The sequence below is a fragment of the Arvicola amphibius genome, chromosome 2 (assembly GCF_903992535.2).
Source record: "Arvicola amphibius chromosome 2, mArvAmp1.2, whole genome shotgun sequence".
NCBI lineage: Eukaryota > Metazoa > Chordata > Mammalia > Rodentia > Cricetidae > Arvicola > Arvicola amphibius.
Genome location: NC_052048.2, coordinates 56,030,955 through 56,046,513, shown reverse-complemented (window position 1 = coordinate 56,046,513; position 15,559 = coordinate 56,030,955). Strand labels below are relative to the sequence as shown.

At 52.4% G+C, this 15,559-nt stretch overlaps 1 protein-coding gene across 2 annotated transcripts in view; it reads left to right on the top strand.

The window, feature by feature from the left end:
• Positions 1-15,559, top strand: part of Fgd5 (FYVE, RhoGEF and PH domain containing 5) — a 97,327-nt gene that overhangs the window by 41,115 nt on the left and 40,653 nt on the right. For both annotated transcript variants that reach the window (XM_038320051.2, XM_038320050.2), the window contains exons 3-4: positions 2,698-2,827; positions 15,446-15,504. In XM_038320051.2, the coding sequence (XP_038175979.1) occupies positions 2,698-2,827; positions 15,446-15,504 (189 nt within the window). The remainder of the gene's footprint in view (positions 1-2,697; positions 2,828-15,445; positions 15,505-15,559) is intronic.

The window sequence follows — 15,559 nt, the reverse complement described above, 5'->3', positions numbered from 1 at the left end:
TTTGCTAGCTGTCTCCATCTCAATCTTTCCAGCCTGCAGGGTACTCTGCCTCGGCCCCCTCCTCTCCCTGACAGGCTGGCCTCAGACACAGCTCCAGCTGGGGTGGACTGTGGGCTCGAGCGCACGCTAACGGCTCCCAAGAGGGAACGCTTTTGGATAAGTTATGAGGCCCTTTGGTCTGTGCTGCTGGAGATGGAAGTTAATGGTCAGAGTTGGACAGTGTGGGGCCCAGTCACAGAGGAGACATGTATGTCTTTTTACGACTCCAGGCTGCTGGAAAGGCCCCGGGCTCATTTGGCGGGTCAATTAAGGTAACAGCCCTGGGCAGCTTGTCATGCTCACTTTAAGCCTAAAATGACATAGGGGGAGGATACAACTTGGAAGTTAGAAACTGGCTCTCCACAGGCTGAGAAGGACTTCCCTTGTGCTAGAAACCGTCCATCTTTTCTCCCTGGTGCTCTTATGTGACCCAATGATGCCTATGGACCCCAGCTTGATGCCACAAACAAGTCGTGTGAATTGGTCAACTTTCCCTCTCGGTAACGAAACTCCAGACCCATACCTCAAGGGAGGAAAGGGCGACTGTGGCTCATGGTTTTAGATGGTTTCTGTCTGTCATGGAGGGGAGGATGTAATGGAACGACTCATGATGGCCCAGAAGCAGAGACAGAATTCCCCAGGCAGGCAGCAACTTCTCCTCTGTCCCAAGGTTGATAGCAATTTCCCCCACTGTCCCCCCAGGCTGGCAGCAACCTCTCCCTCCCTCTGTCCCCCTAAACTGGTGGTGACCTCCCCCTCTGTCCCTCTAGACTGGCAGTGACCTCCTCCTCTGTCCCCCAGGCTTCCAGGTTCTGTGATGGTGCTGCCCACATCCACGACGGCTCTAGTCCTTTGCCTATTATCTCTGGAAGGCTTCAGACACAACCAACAGTGTGTGTTACACGTCTCGTAGGCCCTTCCAAACCCAATCCAGGAGACAATGAGGCTGATCTCACCTTGAGTGACTCACCCAAGGTCTCAGGGAGGCCACCCTTCTTCCTGACGTGTGAGTTCCAGGTCTCTCAGTCACTGAGCCTGACCACCTGACCCTCATACTGTTCTGCTCAGCGCTAAGTTACTATAGAGACGGGGCCACCTAGAGTGGGGCACCAAAGAGCAGATGAGGTGCCAGCCAATGGGATGGGCCTGCAGCTGATCAAGGCATTCATCCGCAGCTGCCAGGCTGTGGGAAGAGCATCCTAGCATCTAGTGAACATTCGCACCTCTCTGCTGAGGACCTTAGTGCAGTCTCTTCCTCGGTCCTCAGAACACCCTGTACCCCTGCATCGCTTCCCACCCGTTTTATGGGTGAAAATAGAGAGACAAGACACAGAAGGGAGGAACTTTCTGGAAATGGTGGAGCCAGGATTCCAGACAAGCTGGCAGGTGTGCATTCGTGCATTGCCATGTTCCTGTGGGCATGTACTCGTGTGTATATGTGCATGTGTGTGGAGGTCAGAACTCAACAAGGTGTCTTCTTGTCAATTTTTCCACATAGGGTCTCACTGTGTAGCCCTAGCTGGCCTGAAACTTGCTACATGGACCAGGATGGTCTTCAACTCAAAGATCCCCCTGTCTCTGTCTCCTGAGTGCTGTGATTAAGGTACACGTCACCACCTTGACCCCTGGGTCTTCTTCTGTTGCTCTCTACTTGAGTACAGATTCTTTCACTAGACATGAAATGTGTTCACTTGGCCAAGCTGAGCTGTGGGAGGGCCACATGACCAGAGAAGATCTCAAGGTCCCTCTCAGTGGTGGATTAACAACAGTTAAGTGGACAGTGAGGATGGAATCAGATGTCATAGACCTTGAGGCAGGAGGTGTCTGGCCCATAGATGATGTGATGGAGACACCAGTGGTCTCAGGGAACCTATGGGAAGGCTCTTGATGCCTGTGAAGTTGGCTGGAAACCTTCCCCCCTTCCCCAGTGTGTTCTACAAAAGGCCTGCCCTTGCCCTATTCTCCTTGATGAGGATCCAGAAGTTCAACTGACCACTCCTTCCCACACTGTTGATGACCAGCGGTCCTGAACAGGCATAGCAGGCTCCCACTGGACAACCGTGGCCACTTCTCTAAAAGGAAGGGCCCCAGACTCCCTGCCACCTATCTGTGGGACAGATACAAATGGTTACACATTTCCCCAGGTGGCTCTGGAAAGCAAGACCTGGGCTCAGCCACCTTGCTGCGCCTGCTTGCTGTCTTCCACCACTGACACCCACAGTGCCACAGTGGCCAAGAAGGAGGTGCGGAGAGGCTCTAGCCTACAATAACCCTGGTCTGGGGTATTTTTTCTGTGCCATAGAAAGAAGCTCAGGGCTTGTGGCAAGAGACACTGTCTGCTCTCATCGTTTAAAAGAAGAGGCCCACATCTAATATTTTGAAATGAAGAACAGAAATGTCTGACATGTTGGGAGGAAGACGCAGTTTGGCTTAGGCTAAATTGCTTTGGGTCTTCCCTCATGTCCCTGAACCTGACAGGGACCTGGGGTTGTCTTTGCCTGCATGTGTAAAGGCACCGGGACCAGAGAGACCCTAGCTTGTCTGATGGACTGAAAGGGAGCCGCTGTGGCCAGGGTGGGGAAGGGAGTGTGCGCTGGTCGAGAGCTAGTGAAATGGCCCTGGACAGGCAACTCTAACCCTCTCTCTTGCTCTGCCTAGCGCCTACACTGAGCCCTACAAGGTCTGTCCCATCTCAGCGGCTCCCAGAGAGGACCTCACATCAGACGAAGAACAGGGAAGCTCAGAGGAGGAGGACAGTGCTTCAAGAGACCCCAGCCTCACACACAAGGTAAGACACCCTCAGGTGAGGGGCTTAGGAAAGGTTTGGGGGCAGAGATGTAGAAGTGGAGAGAATGGGAAAGGCCACACCCCCACCCCTCGCCCTCGCCATTCCTCAGTCGCTGGGCAGTGGTCGGAGACACTTCCTGTGTCTGAAGAAGTGTGGAGCTTCCGAAAGTCTTTGTGTGTGATGCAGAGTGCAGCTGCATGCTCTCTGCATCAAGACAGACCCAGATTCTAGTGTGTTCCGGCCTCGGTTTCCTTATCTGTGAAGTGGGAATCAGGAGAATGGGGAGAATACCTTTGACTGAAAACAGTCTGTGGCGCATGCTGGTTTTGCTTCCGTAAGCAGTAAGCCTGCGGCAGGGGTAGGTGTTGGAGAGTCTGTTCGGAAGGAACATAGAGTGACCCTGACCTGGGGGAGACCAGAGCTACTCATGGCTCGACACATCGTGTAGATGGAAGCATTACCACTTCCCACAGGGCGCTCGCATCGGCTGCACCTCCCCCTTACTGCCTTCAACACTTCAGTCTTCTCTGACCCCTGGGAGCCAGATGATTTCCACCTTGGACATCAGCAGGAGCTGTGGTGATTGTCTGATCACCTTCCCCAGAAGCCTTTCCTGCATCTGTCCCCCCACCCCCACCCCATCTTCTCACCTTCCCTCGCATGGCAGTTCGGGGTCTCACAGTGGCCAGAGAAATGGTGGCTTTGGAAGCTGGGCTGGGACCTGGCTCTCACCAAGCTTCTGGGAAGCAGACTGTCATTTTGTAGCCAAACTTCGGCTTTTTGTAAAAAAAAAAAAAAAAAAAAAATACACTTGTGTCTCTGAACACTGTTTCCCCGAAGTTACCAACTGTGTAGGCGCCCCAAAAAGGAGTCTGTCCATGCTGTCTCACTGCCCTGCCTGTCCCTGCCCTGCCTCCTCCTGCATTTCCCACCCTTACCCTGCCCTGCCCCTGCCATGCCTTCTCCTACCCTTCCTGCCCTTGCCCTGCCCACCCCTGCCCTGCTTGCCCTTGCCCTGCCTGCCCCTACCTGCCCCTGCCCTTCCTCCTCCTGCCCTATCTGCCCCTTCCCTTCCTGCCCTTGCCCTGCTTGCCCCTGCTGAGCCTGCCCCTGCCCTACCTACCCCTGCCCTTCTGTTTTTACTCAGGCCTTTCTGCTTTCTCCTCCATCACCCTGTCCCTCAACAGGCCCTCTCAGCCCTTCCTGTCCTTCCTAGTTCTCCCCCTGCCAATGCCCCTTCCCCTGCCTCTGTTTGTCCCTCCTGCTGCTGAGCTGCCGCGTAGCCCCGGAGAGTCATAACTGACACGGCCAAGTCCCTCCTTGCTTTACAGTTGAAGACACAGGCTCACAGTGATCAAGCCACTGGCCCAGGGTCACACTGCTTGTAGTTGAAGGGCTTGGTGACTACTTAGTATCTGTCTTTCTCCCTCCACACCTTCTTCCCCCTAAAAGAATTCCTGAGTCATTGCTGAAGGAGAGAGATCCCGCCATTGCTAGTACCTGTCAGAGAGTCGTTTGGCTTTCCTAGGCATCTATGTTATTGTGGGGTCTGGAAGCAGAAGACTAATGGCAGGGAATTTGGAACTGGTGCCTGCCACTCAGGCTACCTGCTGCCCCTCCTCCAGCTGTGTCACCTTGGCCCATAGCTTCCCCATCTCTAAAATGGGAGTGTTGCTGAGTCTATAGGAGGGTCCAACAAACAGAGTATAGCCACAGGCCAGGGTGGAGACAGGGTGCAGTTGTCATCTGAATCCAAGGAACAAGAAAGAGGGACGGAAAAAAGGGAAGAAGAGGAAAGAGAGGTACAGGAGGAAAGAGACAGGATAGAGGACAGGAAGACAGAGGGGTGGCCTGTTTGGGACCACTGTGAAGCAGTGAAGTCCCAAGGCCCTGGATATTCATGGGCACTCGGAGGCATGAAGCAGGGTAACATGAGACCAAGAGGTGGTTCAAACCCAGCTCTGCCATTGCCCACTTCTTAACTGCTGCATCCCTTGGTTTCCTGTCCGTGAACTTGGACTAGCCACCGTGGCAGCTGCAGCATGGCTACAAGGCGGGGCTGGTTAGAACACACGGAGGTCAGAGCTCAGGAGTGTGACACTGTGGATCAGGACAGTTAAGACAGTGACAGTTGCCAAGGTCAAGTGACCCCTGGCTGATCTGGCTGGGGTTATACCAGATAGAGCCAATGGGCAGCCGAGGCCAGGCCGAGTCAGCCAGGAGCATCCTGTTATTCTGAGAGGCGAAGGGCTGGGCTCTTCCAGGAGACCTCTTCCCTCTGCAGAACCCCCTCCTCTGCCGAGCATCCCAAGCCTTCGGCTGCTGTCCTGTGTGAACCTTAAAAGATATACCAGAGTGGAAATCACCTTTACAACCAGGTTTTCCTGAATTGGAGAAATGGCCCAGTGGATAATTTCCTCATCAGCCTATTTGATCCTTAGTTCCTATGTAAATGCAGTGGCATGTGTATGTAACCCCAGATCTAGCACCGGGAAGGCAGAGACAGGCAAATTCTTGAAGTTCCCTAGTCTGACAGCCTGGTCAAATAGTGAGCTCCAGATTCAGTGAGAGATTCTGTCCCAAAACACAAGGTGGAGAGTGATCAAGGAATATACACAGGGCTGACCTCTGACCTCCACTCACATACAACATGCATGTACCCATATGCGCACATGTATACCCAGGAAGGGCAAACAAACGATTAAAGAAGCTAATTTCATTTCTCTTGCATGGCACATTGCTGGCATCACTATGGACAGGAGTCAGTGCCCTGAGGTCCTGAGCCAAATCCCTCACCACTCTCAAAGGTCTCATTCCTCTACACCTGGTCCTCACCTCTCCCATGTAGATCACCGTGAATGGGAATGGCGTGGACTGGTTGCAGAGTTGCTTTTACAGAAATTGGATTAGATTGTCAGAATCTTGGAAATGGCTCATTCGATTTTTTTTTCCCATAGTCCCTCAGAGGTCTTCCCACGTTAGTACATAGAATCACACATTTTCCATACTGCATAGAATTCCGCTATTCAGATGTGCTGGCCCCTCTCTTGCCACCCCACTGCAGAGGACATTTACAGTGTCTGATTTGTTTGCTGTTCAGCTGATAGCATCGCGGTGGCTTGCTCTCTTAGCTCCTCATATCTGAGTGCAGGATTTTCCTGGGTGGGGGAGGGGTGCTTGTCTCCTGGGCTTGAGGTCCTAGGGACCATCCCCAGCACCACAAACAAAAACCTTTCCTTTGGGGGCAACTCTCGTGAACTAAAAATGGGCTTGATCTCCACGTGTGCTGCTATGCTGCCCCCAGAGGCTGGGCAGCCCACTCTGGCCATGCTCCAGGTTCTCCCAAAAGCCCAAGGCCTTGTGGCCTGTGACAGGCAGTGAAGTCTCCAAGTGGGGCATCTTCCCACTCTGTCACAGTGCTGGTGGCATGGGGACTCCAGAGAGGCCTCCCTCGTTCCCTGTCCTCTGTGCTCACCTAGCTCTGGCTCCACAGACAGAGACACCCCCCTCCCCATCTCCATGACTGTGTAGCCTTATGCAGGAGGCAAGACAGAGCAGGCCTCCCAGCCCTGAATCCCTCTGAAGAGAAGTAAGCAGTTAGTAGGAGCTCCTGGGGAGGCCATGGGAAAGGTTTTAGGGTACAGTAGTGAGCTCCTAGCTTCCCAGATGTTTGGAGGCAGGAGCAGGACAGGAAGTAGAGTCCAAGTGGTCCACCCCCGTGTCTGGCCTCATCCTCTCTTACTCAGACACACAAAGGGTGTAGGTTGAAGGAAAGGAGGAGAAAGGAAAAAAGGAAAAGCAAGAAGGACTTAAAAATAGCTCTGCTGTAAAAGACATTCAGAGGCCACAGGCTGGCGCACCCCGCCTGCCCAACAATGAGTACGTTTTACAGGCTAATGGGGACTTATCAGGCAAAATACCAGCTCCCAGGAGACCAGTGCCCAGCCAGGACCCGGCACCTCCCCTTCCTCCTCCCCACACCTCCTCCCCACAGCCTTACTTTTAGGCACACTTCCCTGAGACCTGGGCTCTTGCCAGCCCTACTCTGCTTTCAGAAAGGTCTCCTAAGTCTGGGCCCACGGGCCCCCTTCTGCCCACACCACAGCTGACCTTGGCCCCAGCCCTTCCACTTGTAATTTCTCCTCACCCTTTCCCCAGGTTCATGTCCAGCTGAACCCTGGTGGTTCCCATAAGTCCTCACAGACCTGGGGTTCAGACATGCATCTGCGTATTGTCCCATCTGCCCCCTCAGTGCCCTCCCACATCTTCCTCCACCACAGCATGCTTCATGAACACTGCACTTGCTGCATGCCGGCACCTTGCCGGAAAGGCTGAGTTCTCCAGGCTGGGCTGGGCGCTACTTAGTTCTGAAAGACGTGAGCCAGGCAACTGGTGGTACCAGGACAGGAACTTCTGGGTAAAGATTTGGGGATCTTAGAGAGGAGGGAGAAGACTGATACTGTTTCCTTTCTTTCAGTTTTGGGAAAATGTTATGATAAAATACACGACACCAGTCCCATTAATATGTGTGTGGCGCTAGAGACGGAACCAGGGTCTTGCACAGGCTGCTCAAGTCTCTGCCCCCGAGCTGTGTTCCCCAGGCTGCAGTCCGTTAAGCGCACCCAGTTTGTGTAGCCTCCTCTACCATCCATTTGTAGAACTTCTGTACCTTCCCAAATAGATGCTCCTTCCTCATTAGATGTCTCCCTCTGCAGTCACTGGCTCCCTCTCTACTGCTTTCTGTCCATGTGAATTTACCCTCCAGGATCCGTGAATGCGAGGAGTGGATGGTGTGGCCTCTAGCGACTACTAGCCTGGCTTTTATCACAGGGTCCAACCTTGTGGTAGCTCCTCAGACGTCTACTGTCTAGTTAGACTACCTTTCATCTGTACACTGGTGGCTTCTGCCTTCTGACCCAACTGTGACCCAGCTGTGAATAGTGAGGCCGTCTCTCACTGACCTGGTATTACTGAATGTGTATCCAGAAGTGGGGTTCCTCCACTCTTTGATAATTCTGTTTTTACTTTTCATAGTTTTTTGCACCTTCTTACATTCCTATGGTGCAGAAGATTCCAGTCTCCTTCCTGATGAAGGAGCCGTTGAGCTCCACATGGTGAGGCCTATAGAGAGGCATGGCCAGAGACACATGGAGCTGGGGAGGGAGATCTTCAGGGTCTTCCCAAAGTCCTCACGCGTGCCATCTCCTTGGCCTCCACATGCACACTTCACACCCCCACCCTCTCTGATCCAGGCCTTGTCCCTTTGTCCACAGAAGCCCCCATGCTCAGTGCCATCCGCAGCCTGGTGGCCCCAGCCTCCTGAGTTCCTCTTCCATGGTCTTCACAGGCACTGTCACGATAGAGTCCCCTTTCATTTCTCCATCTGCCCCGCTTTGTCCCTCTCTATATGGGACGTTTCCCAAATCCCTGTCCCGTTCCAGTGCCCCCTCTCATTTGTCATCCTTAGCGTCATAGCTGCAGCCTTCCAGACACGCAGACTCGGAGACACAACCCGTCACAAACTGAGCTCACACCCGCCAACCCGCTCTTTCTCTCATGTTTCTGTGGTAAAGGTTGATTCCTGGTGTATCACATTGTTATCACTTTATCTCAACCACATACCAAATAAAGTGAAGCGGCGCCTGGCCTTTGACCGGGCACGGTGAGAGTACAGAACCAAGTGCCGCCTGCCCCGCAGCCACCCCAGAACCTTTGCACTCGCCGTTTCCCCCACTTTCTGCCCTCTCTGCACAACGTCACCTCCTGCTGTTCTCGCAGAGGCATTCCTGCCCATTTCCTGATCCCGGAATTGTGTCCTTGGATCTGCGTTCACTTGTGTGAGTCTGGCCTTTCCCTAGTAGAGTAGCCCCAGGAGGGCAGGTTCCACGTGGCCCCGTGCGTAAAAAAGCGGTTGCTATCTATAGATAAACAGAGGAGTGGCTGAATGTCTTAGCCTCCATCCCTGCGCTTGGTGAAGACACATCTCTGCCTATGACAACAGAGAGAATATGCCAAACAGCTCGCTCCATACAGTTGCTGAGGCTGGGATCTCTTGGCCCCCAGGAACCTGCATGCTACCACAACAGGGACACTCTGAAGCAGTGTGGGCAAGGGAGAACTCAGAGCTTAGCTTTGAGGATCCAGGAGGACTCATGGGGCCCAGAGGTGACCGGATGTCATATACCAGTGTTGAGCTTAGAGGTGGATGGAGTAAGGAGCTGGTACGAGGTTGCTGAGGGTCCCTTACCTAGTGGTCCCAGCTGTTTGATTGGGCCGCAGGTCACAGTCCCCACTTGCTCCCTCTTTGCTGGTGTTATGCAGTGATCTGCTTGATACACAGTGTGCGTAGAAAACACCCAAAGCGCCTGAGTGCCTCTTAGATGACCCACATCCCAGATCCCACCCCAGGCCTCAGTCAGATGGCACAATGCCATGATGCCTGCTGTCCCTGTGCACTCTCCGATGGCCAGCCTCGGCAGCACCCTCTGCTCTGGGAGATACAAGTGAAGGTGCTCATGGGACACCTTGCCTTGGGGGAGCTGGAGAACACCATTTCCTCCCTTGACAACCTTTAAACTAAGCTTGGCATGCCCATCCAACCAACTTGTTTGTGTGATGTGTCTCTCAGTCCAGCAATGGCTCTGTGGGGCAGGACAGCTGGGGCAGCTCTGGTGCTATGCGTGAGCTGAGCTTCACTGGGGAGGTGTTTGAGGCTTGGGTTGGGGTATGCAGGTGTTATAGGAGCGAGGGTGGGGGAGCTGTCCTCATAAGAGAATGGGTCATGGTTACAGGAATTCTTAGTTACAGTTTCTATTGCTATGTAACAACACGGACCAAAACCAAAAGGGACTTGGAGGGGAAAGCATTTAGTTCAGCTTATAGCTTGCAGTTCACTGTCCAGGGAAGTCAGGGCAGGAACTCAAGGTGGGAACCTGGAGGTGGGAGCTAATACAGAGGACATGAAGGACGCTGCTTGCTCAGCCTGCTGTTTTTATACAACCTGGGACCAGCAACCCAGGGATGGCAACACCCACAGTGGGCTGAGCCCTCCCACACTACTCATTAAACAAATGAACAAACAAACAAATAAACAGATTACTGAGGCTTACCCACAGGCCAGTCTGGTAGGGATTTTTTTTTCTCAATTGATGCTCCATCTTCCCAAATGACTCTAGCTTGCGTCAAGTTGACATAGAACTAGCCAGCATGCATGGGAAGGTGAGCATGTGTCCACAGGAAGCAGGAGATGACACAAGAAAGTCTTGGCATCCAGACACCATCCTGGCTTTTGATTAACCTTTGACTAAGGTCATGATTAACCTTCTAGAGCCAAAGTGAGATGTAGGGACAAGACAGAGATGTGAGTTGGCTCCTGCTGCTGCCAGCACGGGAACTTGCAAGTTAGTCACAGCTGCTGCTGCCCTGGATTCGAGAACGAGGCACAATGGAAGGGACATTTAGAAGCTCTTAATAATCATGCTAAGAACATTTAACATGAAGCCTACTCTCTGAGTGTCTGTCTCTGATGGAGGGGTACAGAAAATATGGTACACACACACACACACACACACACACACACATACACAAAGGAATATGGAGCCAGCAAGATTGCTCAGCAAGTAAGGGCACTTGCTGCCAAGTCTGACAGCCTGAGTTTGATCCCTGGGACCCACAAGGTGGTAAGAGAAAATTGTCTCCCACAAGATGTTCCCTGACCTACACACTCACACACACACACACACACACACACATGCATGCACAGCACATGCACATGTACACATAGGTTAACAGTGGAGTAGTATTCAGCCTTTAAGGAGATCCTGCCATTTCTAAGAATGGATGATGTTAGAGGATGCTTGGCTAAGTGAAGTCAGGTACCGAAGGGCCATTCTGCAGGATTCCAGTATCCATGGAATGTCTAACTTGCACAAGGGGCAAGTAGAAGGTGCTTTTCCACGGGCTGGGTGGAGAGAGGTGGGCAGCCGCTGCTGGGTGGGTATAGGCGTCACTGACACGGGAGAGTCTTGTGTCTCCCGAGAAGGAACTGAAGCCTTAGCAGAGCTCACTTCAGGGCCTTAACAGCTCAGAGGTGACATCAGGAGTAAAGAGTGGTCTTTGCTACCTTGGGCACAGAGTTCCAAGACAGCACTTTGCCACTGCAGGTCTGTCACAAACCGCAGCCAGACCTGGATCTCCCTCCTAGAATTTTCATGCTGCTTCCTCCCTCTCCACTGGATCGCAGGAAGCTGTATGTCTCTGCTGTCCCTTCTCCTTCGTCGTCCTGCAGACACTTGTTCCTTTTTGACATCCCCATCCCTCTCCATGTGACACAAGAACAACAGGTGACCATGGGGATGATCAGCAAGTCATTCCCCTAGTGTGTTTGCTGGAGCCAAGTTTCAGGGAGCACCCATGCTATCCCAAAGCTGGAGTGCTAGGGAACTTGGGGACAAGACCTGGAGTCATCTGGCTGCCTGAGCACTGCCCCTTGTCAGGCATGACCTCGGAACATTTCCGAAGCTCAATGGCAGGCCCTCTACTTGCTGAAGACCTGTGAAATGTCCACAGACATGTGCCCTTCCTGCGCTGGGTATGGTCGTGCGCCTGAACAGGTTGTCATGTGGCAGTTCAGGGCAGGTCCCCTCTTTGTTGCTCCACCCCCGCCTGGGTCTTAACATCTTGGGGTCCTTGGGAGGTTGAGGGGAAGCTTTTGTTGTTTCGGGACTTACCTGGGCCATCCTAAGAGACAGGCCCAAGCTGGGACTCCCTGGCCTGTGTCACAATGTACTGCCAATCAGGCTCACTCCTGAAGCTCTGTGCTCTCTAGGAGGACATGTTCATTTGTGTCTTATGCCATTCCTGTGGAACAGCCTTCCTCTTCATAATAGAGGCCCCAAGGAATCGTGTCATAAGCCATTTCTAAACCTTATTTACATCAGAATGCAATCCTGAGGACATTTTAAAGCATGGGCATTTGCCTAGCATGCTTGAGGCCCTAGATCTGATTCCTAGTACCACTTAACCTAGATGTCCTGTCACAACTGTAATCCCAACACTGGGAAGTAGAGGTAGGGAGATCAAAATTCAATGTCATCCTCAGGTACATAATGAGTTTGAGGCAAGCCTGAGCTACATCAGACCATTTCAAAAGAAAAAAAAGGATCTTGTAATTCACTTAAAAATAGCAAAGTTCATGAGTTACTGACATAAAACGTCACTCTGTCTATACTGTGTGTCAAGCTAACAGAAGCCAATGTGGAAAGGAGTGCGAGTTGCCGGGTGGTGGTGGCGCATGCCTTTAATCCCAGCACTTGGGATGCAGAGGCAGGTGGATCTCTGTGAGTTCGAGGCCAGCCTGGTCTATAAGAGCTAGTTCCAGGACAGGCTCCAAAGCCACAAAGAAATCCTATCTCGAAAAACAAAACAAAACAACAACAAAAAAAGGAGTGCCCAGTTACATCTGACTGAGGGAAAGGTGGCAAGGTTCACCTGGCTCCACTGCTCTTGCTCACTGCTGTCGTAGTTCCAACTAGCTTCAGGGAGGAACTTCCAGACTCCCACAGATGCCGGTTAGGAAAAGGAGGACCCAAGGGCTCTTAGTGCTCCCTACTCTGACAGCTGGGGAAACCAAGGCACGGAGACAGAGCCAGCACTCTGGACTCTTCTAGGACCTGCTGTTTAATGAGACTCCCTAGCGGAAGGACTGACCTAAAAACTGAGCCTGAGAGCAACTGATTTGTCTGGAGAGTGGGGAGAAGGGGCAGGACTGATTGGCCCTGGGACAGCTCCTGCTAGGGGCAGGCAGCTGTCTGGTGTCAATACTCCCTATCTAGCTATGGGCAATACTATGTGCAGGCCTTCATGCCCCAATCCGATGCTCCTGGGAGGAGCCCTGTTCCCAGGAGCATGTCCCTGGACACTGCCTTCAGACTCTAAGTTCACTTCCTGGTTAAATAAACATGTGTGTTAAATGGCCCAGTTGGTCCCCACCCAGAAGCAGCTTCAGAGGAGAACCTGGGGCACGAAGCCTGGCAGGCCTCCCCAGTGAAGGCGCATCCATCATCTTGGAGTGCTGAAGCAGAGTGGCCTGTGTGTCCCACCCCGAATCTGCCCGTCTGGCAGGAGGGACGTGCAGAGCCGTCCGTGCCAGAGCCCTCCCAGAAGTCTGTCCCCGATGCAGAGATCCTAACAATGGTGATGACGACAACTTCAAAAGTCCGGGAAGAGTGAAACCTCTCCCATCCATCACCGTGTCCCTGCAGTGGGGGGTAGACACCTTGTTTTTCATGTGAGGCAACCAAGGCATGTTAACACTGGCCCATGGCCACACGGCTGCCCACAGAACAGAACCAAGCGCTAGTCTGTTCACAGCTCTGTGGCAGCTAGGAGCCAAGTCTAAGGATACCAGCCTGCAATGCCAGACCCAGCCAGGTGCCACACAGGAACACTCACCACCTAGACTGAGCACAGACATGCAGAGTTTACTGAGTGCAGATGATCCCCCACTTACAGAACAGTGGAGTGTGTGGGGTATTTTACAGTGGGCTTATTGGGCAACAAGAGCATTTATTTTGTTTAGTTTTGTTTAGAGACAGGGTCTAACTATGTTTCCCAGGCCAGCCCTAAACTCCTGGGCTCAAGTGATCCTCCTCCTCCCACTAGGACTACAGGTACCTGCTACCACATCTGACTTAAACATGTCCTGACTTAACTGTTTCCTGGACTTAAGGCGGGCTTATTAGACACAACCTAGATGTCATGTGTGCTTAGCCATGCTGGCTCTTTGTCAGGGCTTGGACACTGGAGCTGGACCTAGGATGAAATCTTAGCTATGCAAAGGGTAGGATTCATCGGTGCCTCAGTTTCTACATCTGCAAAAAGAGTTGATTGAAGTAGCTGTACTCAGGGAGCTAATGAGTGCGCATAGGTCAGGGCTGTGCTTGGCAGTTCCTGAGTGTCCCTACCTGGGAGCTCTTATGCCATATAGATATTATTGTTCCTGTTGACAGTTGAGACTCAGAGAGGAGAAATAATGCCCACAGGCACAAAGACAGGAAGAAGCAGGGCCCAGGATTTGAACCCAGGTCTTCTAACACCAGAGCAGTGACTTTCAACATTGTATGACAGATGAATTACTGGCCTTTGGGAGAGTGAAACCAGTTTGACTCTCTTTCCTCATTTTATAAGAGACAGACACCTTTAAGTCTCTTGCCTACAAAATACCACTGCCTGTGGATGCTTTGCTGTGTGTCCCCTAGGCTGTGGAAGCCTGCCCTGGCTAGATGCATCTTGCCTTATGAGGGTTGCCCACCTGTGGATTCGGTTAGAGCCTCTCTGCCTTGTGAGTCTGACATTGGCCCTGCAGATGCAGATGGGCTATGAGTCTGTTTGGTTCCCATAGTAGGGAAGCAGTGAACAAGGAGCAGAGGCTTCCCGGGGTCTCTTGGCTCTCTCTCCTGGCTTCACACTCCAGCTGGAGGCTACAGTGTGCCACAGAAAGGAGACTGACCTAGGCCAGCCTCTGCCCTGACAGAATGGCCGCCGTGACTTAAACTTCCAGGAAGTCATCAGAGACCGGCAGTGGGGGAAAGGCTGTGTTTACTTGGCACCTAATCTATGCCAGACACTGTATCTGATTTTATCAGCATGGGACGTCTGCATGGCAGTGTCTGAAGATATTTTAGGTGTCACTTGGGATTGGGGTGTTGCTGTCTTCCTGCAGACAGAAGCCATGCCCGCTGTTGATTTTCCTAAGACACATAGGAAAGCGCCTATGGCAAAAACGAATGCTGTGGCTAAAGATCAGAGAATGACTTCTGGCTTTCTCTAGGCTAGGAGCTGTGATGGTTAATACTGTGGACCTGACAGGACCTAGAGTCACCTAGAGACAAACTTTTGGGCTTGTCTGTGAGGGAGTTTCTAGGTTGGGTTAACTGAATTGGGAAGACCCACCCTAGCTACCAGAGCCCTTATCCCCTGGGCTCGAGTCCTGGACTGAATGAAATGGAGACAGTGAGCTGAAGTCCAGCACTCGTCTCTCTCTGCTAGTGGCCCTGTAACAATGTGGCCAGCTGCCATGTTTCCCCCACCTTGTGATGGGCTGACTCCCTGAACTGTGAGCTAGAATACACTGTTTCTTGTTAAGTTGCTTTAGTCAGGCCTTTTCTGAGAGCAACGAGAAAAGTAAACCGCACAGGTGCTTGTAGGTGCTTCACCCTGAAAGAGTCAAAAAGTGGGGAGAGAAGATGTAGGGAAAGACTCTGGAAGAAGATGGGAACGTGTGTCCAGAGACACCTTAGTATACATACAGCAGGTCGTCGGGCCAGTGAGACGCTGAGCTGGATGCCAAGGTCACATCACCATGATAGGGACATTTATTGAGCACTGTGTCAGGCACCATACAGGGTATCCGTTTGGCAGCCTTCTGGAGTAGATACTCTTCATACCCATGTGTATAGAGGAGGAAGCCAAGGTTCAGAGAGGAGCTGCACTTGCTGAAGGTCACACTGTTCGTGACAAACACACAGACCCACCTCCTACAGCCTGGTCATTTTCAGGGCTGTCCTCTCAACTACCTACCCTGATTTTCACTGTTTTCTGTCCCCCCCACCCCCACAGGTTGAGGGACAGTCCAGAGCCCTTGTCATTGCTCAGGAGCTACTGTCTTCAGAGAAAGCGTAAGTGCTCCAACAGCAGCCTGGGGCTGGCCCACAAAGCCCCGCCCCTCTCGGC